The following is an 11,324-nucleotide window of genomic DNA, read 5'->3' as shown; positions in this document are numbered from 1 at the left end:
TTCAGCAAAACTGACTGCAAGTTGACTACCCTTTCGTTATGTTCGGGGCTGTTTTTGACCCATTGGCTGTCATTAAAATTATTATTTTTATTGCAAAGGCATGACTGAGGTCTTATGCTCAAGTTTTAAGTGGTTTAAATGTATTAATGGTGATGGTAAATGGTATTAATGTTCATTTTCCTGCACAAACTGATTTGTGTTTCATAAGAATGTATGCACAATAGCCACAGATATTAAAAGTAGAGTTCACCCAAAATTCTCATTATTTACTCACCTTTTACTTTTATGAGTTTCTTTTAAACAAAAAAGAAGATATTTTGAATAATGTTGGAAACCTGTAACCATTGACGTCCATAATATTTCTTATTGAAATATACTATTGAAGTCAATGGTTGCATGTTTATTGTTGACAACTGTTATTTTGACATATATTTTGGTAAAATGCTTAGAAATTTTTCCAAAATTCAACAATACACTCTGAGTTTTCTACCCTTTTGTTGTTTTTACCCCATTGACCTCCTATAAAATGATTTTTTTTTGATCGCAAAGCCATGACTGAGGTCTTGTGCTCAGGCTTTAAGTGGTTTAAAGGTATTAATGGGGTAATATTGTTCATTTTCTTGCACAAACTGAATGTTTTTTTTTTTGAGTGCACGGACCGTATCCACGGATATTAAAGGGAGAGTTCACCCAAATTTCTGTCATTTTTACTCACCTTTTATGAGTTTATTCTTTTAAACACAAAAGGAGATATTTTGAAGTATGTTGGAAACTTGTAAACTTGTCGTCCATATTATTTGTTGTTCATACTGTTGAAGTCAATGGTTGCATGTTTATTGTTGACAACTGTTATTTTGACCTATATTTTGGTTAAATGAAAAAAAAAATGTTTTTAAAAACTCGACACTAAACTCTTGGCAAATGTTTTTGCCTCATTGACTTTCACTATAATGCAATTTTTTTAATTGCAAAACCATAACTGATGTATTGTGCTTAGACTTTAAGTGGTTTAAAGGTATTAATGGGGTAATTTCCTTGCATGTAATTTCCTTGCATAAACTGAATTTTTTTTGTTGTTTCGTAGGACTGTATGGAGTGTAGTCACGTATATTAAAGGGAGAGTTCACCCAAAATTCTGTTATTTTTTACTCACATTTGACTTTTATGAGTTTCTTCTTTTAAACACAAAAGAAGATATTTAGAAAAATGTCTGAAACCTGTAACCATTGACGTCCAAAGCACTTGTTCATACTATTGAATTCAATGGTTGCATGTTTATGGAGACAAATCTTATTTTGACATATATTTTAGAAAAAATACTTGAAAATTTTCCAAAATTCAACAATACACTTATGTTCGGGGCTGTTTTTGCCCCCATGACTTCCACTATAATGGCATTTTTGATTGCAAAGCAATGACTTAGGTCTTGTGCCCAGGCTTTAAGTGGTTTAAAGGTGTTAACGATGCATTTAATGTTAATTGTCTTGCACAAAATAATTTTTTTGTTTCATAAGGATGTATGGACCGTAGCCACGGATATTAAAGGGAGAGTTCACCTTAAATTCTGTCATCATTCACTCACATTTGACTTTTATTAGTTTCTTTCTTTCTTTTAAACATAAAAGAAGATAGTTTGAAAAATGTTGTAAACCTGTAACCGTTGACGTCCATAGTATTTGTTGTTCATACTGTTGATTCAATAGCCCCTTTCACACAGTGATACCGGTAAATATACAGAAAATTTATGGAACAACTTTACCGGTAAATTATAAAAAGCGCTGTTCACACAAGCAAGAACGTTTCGGAATTTTTCCGGGAAAGCCTGTTCACACATCCAGTCCAAACTACCGGTAAATACTGACATCATTAACTAGAAGTTATCAGGAAGCATTTGAATGTTCTGATTGGCTGGAGTAGACTTCTCATGTAAGTTGGCGAGTTCTAATCTTGAATAAGCTTTTTTCTGCAATTTTCCTTCTGTGTTCACACAGAGCAGCATTCCGGCAAGTTACCAGTAATGTTACAACTTCACTTTCCAGAAAATCTGGAAATAATTTACCGGTATTTTCAAAAAGGGCCTGTTCACACATGCATACAGACTTTTGAGGTAAATTCCCTGTAATTCTCCAGAAAAGGTCTGTGTGTGTGAAAGAGGCTAGGCTTTTTGACACATATTTTGGGAAAATGCTTTGAAAATTAAAAAAAATTCTACAATACACTCCAGGCAAATTGACTACCTTTTCGTTATGTTCGAGGCTGTTTTACTCATTGACTTTCATTATAATGGCATTTTTTTATTGCAAAGCCATGACAGCATATAATCATGCATTCTTGATTGTTGCTGGTATTCCGTTTTGGGAAGAGGTAAAACATTACATTCTTATTGTCGATCATCAGTTGCTGTGCAAAATGCAAAAAAAAAAAAAAAAAAGCTTAACATTATGAAAAAGTAGTTAAATTGAACAGTACACAAGGGTTAATAATATAATGTCATGACAGTTTCAGCTTAATCTTCTGTCTCTTTAACTGGCACAAAGGTGTGTGTGTAATCTGTTATCAGTCACTCAGGTTCATGTCCGTGTTTGTAGTTGTGTAGATGTGGATATGAATGAACACACTTGCTGCTCTTTCCGCTGCATGCAGAGTTTTATCTTGAACGTTTTATCTTGCGTGTGTGTTTTATCTTTTCTGTGAAGATAAGAGGACTTTCTTAGTAATGTCAGATTTGGTCAAAGTGTAGAGAGTGCAGGATTAGCATGAGTTTTCTACTTCTACAGGGCAATTTTGCAACACTTTATATAAAAATATAATGTTTTTATTTTAATTTGAACATTTTAGTCAATTTGTTGTGTTTGTCATGCCTTGTTAAACAAGTAGTTTTTAATTTTATTCCAACTTTATGTAAATCAAATAAAAAGCTAAAATTTAATTAGCTTAAATGAAATTTAGCTTGGTATTAACTAATTGTAAGGTTTTTTAAGTAGAAACTTTTGTACAATTGTAATTTGTCTTTTTATAATTTTTTTATTTATTTATAATTTTTTTTAAAGGATTAAAAGCCGGCAGCTTGCAGTGTTGCCAACTTAGCGACTTTTCAGGCCCTCCTAGCAACAAATTCTCAAAAAAGCAACTAGCGACAATTCTAGTGACTTTTTTGGGTGTTACTAGAGATTTTAATAGACTGTGATAGGATAGGACGACTGTGAGATAGGACGGGACTCTGGAGATTACAGACAGAAGAGTGTGTTGAGCGGGGAAGCCCTCCACAAGGAGGTAAGGCAAGCGCAAAAGGGAACTGCGTCACACCGCCCTGCAGCGTTCGCTTGAAAAAAATAAACGCGGCCGTACGTACCCCCCGGGACATATTCCGCTGTCTCCAGAAACGTCCACGGGACTACGTTTTCAGAATGAGCTTGGGTTGGTTTAAAGAGGCTAAGAGGTTATTCTAGCCAAAATAAAGCAAATCAGACTTCCTCCAGAAGAAAAAATATTATCGAAAATACTGTGAAAAATCCCGTGCTCTGTTAAACATCATTTGGGAAATATGTGAAAAAGAAAAATCACAAGAGGGCAAATCATTTTGACTTAACCTGTATATTAAAAATCGCTTCTATATTTTTGTATTTGGTAGCAGAGTTATTAAAACCTTTAATGTTGGCTAAAAGTCAAGTCTACTAATCTTCATGCTTGCGTTTGCAGGTCTTTAATATCTCCTCCTTTCTGAAAACCCTTCTGGGCACCAAGGAGAGGATGAGAAACCACAGCTGGCTCAGGAAGAACTGGTTTTGGGTTGCCGGAGGTGCATTCGCTGGGATTCATTTCTGCACGTGGATCATGCAGAAGGCCATGAAGACTTCAGTACAGTCTGAACGGCAGCTCAAAATCAAGGCAGATCCAGGAGAGTAACAGATATGTGTGTGTTTGAGTGATTCATCACAGTTCATTCAAGTGCATTAAAGTCCATCAGCTGACTGAAACACACTGTTTCTGATGCACACAGAGGAGAACTATAATTTTATAATCTCTGAAATCAAATCTACTAATTATAAATGATGAAGGGTTGACAATTTTAATGAGGGAAAAACACTTTTGTAGTGACACTTGAGTGGTTGTAATCATTTATTACTGATCATTTGTTTTTCTGACAAGACGAGTGTGTGTAGATCACTTTGTACAGATGTAAACATGTATTTAAAAAAAATAAATACAAGAAATGTAGAAATGTCTCTTGGTGGTAAATGTGACTAGGAGAGTTTAAACATCACTGGAGTAGATGGCTGACTCTGTGCACTTATTTTAGGATGTTTTTCCTTTTTTGATTTCTTATAGCAGGAAAGGGATCACAGCCTTTCTTGATTTGGGGTAATCCTTAAATTTCTCCAAGTAATACCTGTGGGGGAAAAAAAGAGAAGGTTTTTAGCAGGGAATCCAGCCTGATCTCTTAGTGGCTAATTCATACCAACATGTACAAGTTCAGTCGTATGTAAATTAGATTTTTAGAAAGGAGGCGTGGCACTCAACCCCGCCCCTAAACCTAATCGTGGTTGGGGGACTAAACTGTATGATTGACATCGTACGAATTCCTACGAATTAGCCACTAAATTAAAAAGTTATGAATTGCCATAACATCGTGTTGGGGGGGGGGGTCATATATTTACGGGGGGGATAAGTATTCAAGACGTCACCATTTTTCTCAGAAAACATATTTCTAAAGGTGCTGCTGACTTAAAATTTAACCAGATAATAATAGTAACCAAATAAATCGATATATTTAAAGAAAACAAGACTAATTAGTTTACATTAGTTCGGGTCAGGTGATTGGCTGGGCCATTCTACAGCTTGATTTTCTTTCTCTGAAAGCACTTGAGAGTTTCCTTGGCTGTGTTTTGCATCACTGTCTTACTGAAAGGTCCACTCTGGTTTCATCTTCATCACCCTGCTAATGTAGATGTTGGACTGAAGCATCTGACATTCATTTACAACGACGAAGGGCAGAGGGTTGCTGAATAACTACTGAGAGTTTTCAACTGCTGTCTGGGCTTTCACTGCCTTTTTACGCCTCCCTTTCTTCATGTGTTTAGTACTTTTTCCCTGCGTCATTTCATTTTATTACACATATTGTCATTTGTAAACTAATTTTCCAGGTTTTCATCCAGTGAAAATCTGGAGAAGTTTATCTGTAATTTCTTTTAAGTTGCGTTTAATTATATTAGGGTATATATTATGGTCTGCTGAAAGTGCTCTTTGTTATATCTTTATATCTCTATTTGTTATTTTTTTTTTATATTTTTATCTCATACAAGTACATTTTGTGCACAGTAATATCACTCAAATATAATTTTTGCTGCTTGTTCAAACTATTTATTTAAAATGAGTTAAAGAAAGATTTGTAGTTTTTTTGGGGGGGCGGGCAACTGAATTATGTTCAAATTGTGAAGGTAACTCGATATATGTTGGTACAACATGAAGGAAATGTGCAGAACTCTGCATTTTTTAGGTTAAATTAATCTTTTTTTTTGTTTACAAAACTAAGTTGATTGAATTCAAAATAATTAAGTTGACACCCCCCCCCCCCCCCAAAAAAAAACGTAAAAATTGTGTTGTTTCAACTGATTTTAAATAAATGATTTGAACAAGCAACAAACATAATTTTTTGAGTGTGTTATTCCATTATTCAAGAGCAGGGTTGTCGTCTGTGCAGCACCTGTGATGATGGTAGGCTCGAGGCCCGATGGAGCAGATGGTGAACAGGGCGAAGGAGAAAGCAGGAAATGACCAGCTGGCCACGGCGTATCCACACCATTCAACAATCTCCCCGAAGAAGTTGGCGCCGGACACCAGCTCAAACAGCCCTCCTGAACGTGAATCATATGATAGAGAGAAAAATTATCAAGAAAATGTATGTAATATTGGCTTGAAAAATCCATTTGAAGAAGTTTTAAAGTTTAGATGAATTGTTGCTATGGCACTAGGTTCAGTGGTTGCTAGAGAGCTCAACTATAAACTATATGAGCTCAAAGACTCGCTCATATAGTTTTGAATGGGGAAAAGTGTAACCCTCAATATGGTGAATAAAGCCCCGCCTGTTCCTCAGGGTTGCTTATGTTGGTAGGATATTCTATGCACTTGCTAGAGTGTTACTATACGGTTACTTGTATGTATTGTATTGAAATAGAGAGATCGGTCAATAAAGAAATATTTTTTTGATTGACTGTTTAAATCAGAGGTGTCCACACTCGGTCCTGGAGGGCCGGTGTCCTGCAAAGTTAAGTTCCAACCCCAATCAGACACTCCTGGGTTAGCTAACCAAGCTCTTACAAGGCTATCAAGAAACTTTCATGCAGGTGTGTTTAAGCAAGTTTGAGCTAAAAGCTGCAGGACACCGGTCCTCTAGGACCAAGTTTGGACACCCCTGGTTTAAATCTTAAAAGAAAGGGAAGTTTTTGGTAGTATGAGGAACATTTTTACTCATAATTATAGTCCTGAATTACTTTGACGTTGGAAGACATACAGTACTGACCTCTTGGGATTTTATAGCTGACCTCTCCGGGTTTCCTCAGGTTTCGTAAAATATAGTCACTGTGGATATTGATGGCCATTCCACACAAAAACACCAACAAACCTGTAAGAAACATTCATTTTTATTGAGTATGGAGTGTTTTTGTGAGTTGTAACCAGTGTTGGGTTTAATTAATCGCTGTAATTGAACGACTTTTCCATTGAAAATTTAGAGTAAGGGATTGCTTTTCATTTTTAAATAATTAGATTGAATGAACCGTCAACTATTCCAGCATGTGTTTTACACAACGGATGCCCTTCCAGCTGCAACCCAGTACTGGGAAACACCCATACACACTCGTCCACACACATACTCTTTGGCCAATTTAGTTTATTCAATTCCTCTGTTGCGCATGTGTTTGGACTGGGGGAAACCAGAGCACCCGGAGGAAAACCCACGCCAACACGAGAGAACATGAAAACTCCACACAGAAATGCCAACTGACCCAGTAGAGGCTCTTGCTGTGAGGAGACAGTGCTAACCACTGAGTCGCCATGTCGCCCTTTACTAAATTTCACATAATGTAATTTTAAAAGTACCTTTTGCAGGAAAAATTTACAGTTTGAATCAGTAATTAATTTAGCTTCTGAAGTAACTTACTCAACACTGGTTGTAACCAATGTAGCAGCAGCCTTCACTGACTGCGTGTGAGTGAGGGAGTGAGTGAGTGAGTGATGCTGTACCAGTGATGAAGCGTGTGTCTGTGAGCCAGTCGCTGCTGTATTGTGTGCAGTGCAGCATGTAGTGACCCTGCAGAAAGCCATTGATCGAGCAGAAGACCACCGCACTGACCACAATATGGAGAGGAGATGGACGGCCTTTAGTCAGCAGTGAATACACAAATGTCCTGCAGCAACAACAGATACGAGTATTGACTTTCATTCTGGAAGATGCTCATTTCAACTGACATGTGAGTTCTCCATTTTTAAATTAAACTTTGTCTCTTTTTGGCAACAAGCTTACTCACTTTTTTAAGTAGAGTCAACTTTGTCGCTTCTTAATCCACAGGTTAACTCACTTTTTAAAGTAGTCAACTTCATCGCTTTTTTTGGTAACAGGTATCTCTCGCTTAGTCCACAGGTTTACTTACTTTAAGTAGAGTCAACTTTGTCACTTCTTAGTCAACTGTTTTACTCACTTTTTAAGTAGAGTCAACTTTATCACTTTTAGGTAACAGTTGTTCTCCATTTTTAAGTGAAATCAGCTTTGTCGCTTTTTAGGCAACAGGGTTTACTCAGTTTTTAAAGTAGTCAACTTTTATAATGACCAATACTTTTATAATGGCCATTATTGATTATTAAAACTGATATTTAGCAAAAGAGAGGGCATGTTTCGTATTTTCAATGAAAATGAAAGGAGGCAGTAATGTTATAGGCTTCGTTTTGTTATAAATATGCATACAGTGAAGATGACGCTCATATATGCAGCACAACGCCTTAACGTTTCTGCTATCTGTTAAGTTGTTAATATCAAAAGGAAAATAGCAGTTCCTTCATGTATTTATTTTATTGTTAAGAAAGTGAAACAATGTAGCCAGGTGATGTGAATAAGTTTATACAGTACACTGTTCCCTTTGAAAATTTACCCGACATGTTTTTTACCCGAGTTATTTACCCGAAGGAGTTTGTTTTTCTTATAAAACTTGCAAAGTCTAAACTTACAAGGAGAGGATGCTGAACTTTACTGTGTGTAGGCTACTTAATATTGAGGAAAAGCCCCAATCATAGAGTCGAATGTCGGCAGCCCCGCCTCCGTTTTCAGATGTCTCGGTTTTCCCCCATCCACACTGAGACAGAGCAGCAGCGTTTTAAGATAAAAACGGCCTCTTCAGCGTTTTCAAAACGCTCCGTTGTCTGTGCTCGAAAACTCCGGTTTAGTGTGGATGGATGGCGTAACCGTCGCAAAACTTATGCATTTTCAAACTAAAACGCATTAGTGTAAACGGGGCCTTAGTCAACAGGGTTACTCACATTTTTAAGTAAAATCAACTTTGTTGCTTTTTAGTCAACAGATTAACTCACTTTAAGTAGAGTCAACTTTGTCGCTTAGTCAACAGGTTTACTCAATTTTTAAAGTGAAGTCAACTTTGTCGTTTTTTTAGTCAACAGGGTTACTCACATTTTTAAGTAAAATCAACTTTGTTGCTTTTTAGTCAACAGGGTTTACTCACTTTAAGTAGAGTCAACTTTGTCGCTTAGTCAACAGGTTTACTCATTTTTTAAAGTGAAGTCAACTTTGTCGCTTTTTAGTCAACAGGGTTACTCACATTTTTAAGTTAAATCAACTTTGTCACTTTTTAGGCAACCGGTTTACTCACATTGTTAGGTAGAGTCAACTTTCCTATAATATTTCCATATAATAATAATTTCTATTTTAATATATAATAATAAATATTTATATTTAAATTATAATAATATAATAAAAAAAATTAAGTAGTCAACTTTGTCGCTTTTTAGGCAACTGGTTTACTCACTTTGTCACTTTTAGGTTTTATTCAACAGTTTTACTCACTTTTTTTAAAGTAGAGTCAACTTTGTCTCTAGGCAACAGTTTTACTCCTTTTTTTTTTAAGTAAAATCAACTTTGTCCCTTTTGAAGCAACACGTTTACTCATTTTCTTTAAGTCAAGTAACTGGTACCACTGTAAATGTTTTTATGCTCACAGAATACATCATTAATTCATCACATCATGTAACTTTAATTGCAGCGATTCGGTTGCGTCTGCTTCATGAGCAACGAGGGAAAGGAAGTGAAGTAATTTTGTCTTTGCAAATGAATAGAGCGGAAACCATTGACCTCATATTCTCATATCCTTCCTATTCGTGCTTCATAACGGAGCTGCTCTGTAACTGAAAAAGAAGATATTTCTGCTTTTACACTGTAACCGGCAGAAACTAAAGACTGACAGATGATATGCACATTATGCTTGACAACTGCTGGACTTTAGACATCCAAAGTACATTTGCACAGGTCGCTATGACATAAATCATTCATTTTTTTTGCATGCACACTACTCACAATGAAATCAGTTTTAATACTATATTAATCTCTAATAATAATGATAATAATAAAAATAATAATTGATTTTATTTATATTGTATAATCATAACAGTATAACTATAGTTATTTATACCATAATACAAAAATATTAACAAAAAGCAAAGCAAAAACTGAAATATGAACAATTTAAAGTCAAACTTGACCTTGATTAAAGATTATTAACGAATTTTAAACAGTTTTAACATGAACCTGATTCTTTTAATGTAATATTTACGTTTGAACCGCTTCAAAATGTCTCAAATAATTCATAAAATGTAATTTAAAAGCTATTTTATGATGTAATATTGTTAACTTTAAAATCTGCTTTTAAAATTGACCATCTAGACTTTAATATCTATATTAATGATTCATTTACAACTTTATTACAGCTTAATTAATATATTACAATGTTGTTAACAAGATCCGAGACTCTCTAGAACATTCTCAGAAAGATAAATGAAAATGCTAAATATCTAGCGTCTCAAATATGTTTGAAATGTGAGATTCGTTACCTTTGAAAGTAGTGCAAACAAAATGTCCAGAACAGTATGTGTTTTCCAACGCCTGGCAAACTTTCCGTTGCAAAAAACAACAGCACGGGCACTAAGAATGAAGGAAGTTCCTGTATAAACCAGCCTGCCCTGGCTGGGACCATCAACCCAGGGGATTTTGTGTCCACATAGCGTCCGTACGCCGTTTGCGTGGTCAGTTGTTTCAGAAGGTAAAGCAATCCACCGACTACAAAAGCCCAGCTGCCAAAGTGAACAGTGTTTTCCTGACAGAGCATTGCTGTGCGTGTTTCTCAGTGCCCTGCTGTCTTCTCCGTCTTGATGTGTGCAGTTAAAGTGACACCACTCTGATGTAAAATCATAAGGTTCCTCCCACTATGATTTATTGGTTCTGGCATGAAATGTACAAGTGCACATAAACAACTGCAGTTAATAAATGACTGGAGTCATGTATGAAGAACGTACTGTCAGCCTGGAGACTCTGGCGGGCTGGGAGCGGTCCCTAAAAGATCGGGACGTTCTGGCAAAAGCTGCTGAAACAAGTCTTATCTAGTCGCATATTTGATGGGTAAGAGCTGAGAGTTGGAGTAATGATGTGGTGGAGGATTGATAGGTGACATCAAGCAGGCTGTGTTCTGCGTTTCTTTCTGTTTTCACTACAGCAATTTGGAAATGGGTGATACAGTGGCTCAGAGGTTCGCATTGTCGCCTCACAGCAAGAAGGTCACTGGTTCGAGTCCCTGCGGGGTCAGTTGCCATTTCTGTGTGGAGTTTGCATGTTCTCCTCGTGTTATTGTGGGTTTCCTTCGGGTGCTCCGGTTTCCCCCACAGTCCAGACACATGTGCTACAGGTGAATTCAATGAACCAAATTGGCCGTAGTGTGTGTGTCTGTGAATGAGTGCGTATGGGTGCTTCCCAGTACTGTGGTGCGGCTGAAAGGGCATCCACTGCGTAAAACATATGCTGGAATAGTTGGCAGTTCAATCATGTAACAGAATAGACAATTAAATAGTCAAAGTCATCTTCTTCCTCTTCCTTCTACAACTGATACTCATCCAGATGTCCTCCGCCTACCTTATCCTACTACTCTCCTTTCTGCTATTTCTGTTCCTACTCTTCCTTATCTTATCTTCTTTCTACTACTCCTCCACTTAATCATTCTACTCCCTTTTTTCATCTTACTCATCTTTCTCCTACACCTCTGCATTTTCTCTTA

General features: G+C 36.4%; 2 protein-coding genes across 2 annotated transcripts; one reads left to right on the top strand and one right to left on the bottom strand.

Annotated features, from left to right (window-relative positions):
* Positions 1-3,750: 3,750 nt before the first annotated feature.
* Positions 3,751-4,222, top strand: LOC137495822 (uncharacterized). Its single transcript, XM_087237763.1, has one exon. It carries the CDS (start codon positions 3,751-3,753, stop codon positions 3,904-3,906), a length of 156 nt encoding a protein of 51 aa, XP_087093889.1. The 3' UTR covers positions 3,907-4,222.
* Positions 4,107-10,433, bottom strand: srd5a2a (steroid-5-alpha-reductase, alpha polypeptide 2a). Its single transcript, NM_001017703.1, is given in 5 exon segments — positions 4,107-4,390; positions 5,705-5,855; positions 6,521-6,622; positions 7,243-7,406; positions 10,111-10,433. Coding segments are annotated over 5 exon segments (759 nt in total). The 5' UTR covers positions 10,386-10,433; the 3' UTR covers positions 4,107-4,323.
* Between the last annotated feature and the right edge of the window lie 891 nt (positions 10,434-11,324).

The sequence above is a fragment of the Danio rerio genome, chromosome 1, assembly GCF_052040795.2.
Source record: "Danio rerio strain M-AB ecotype USA chromosome 1, GRCz13ab, whole genome shotgun sequence".
NCBI lineage: Eukaryota > Metazoa > Chordata > Actinopteri > Cypriniformes > Danionidae > Danio > Danio rerio.
Note: the sequence above shows the minus strand (reverse complement) of the source record. Positions and strands in the feature narration are given on the sequence as shown.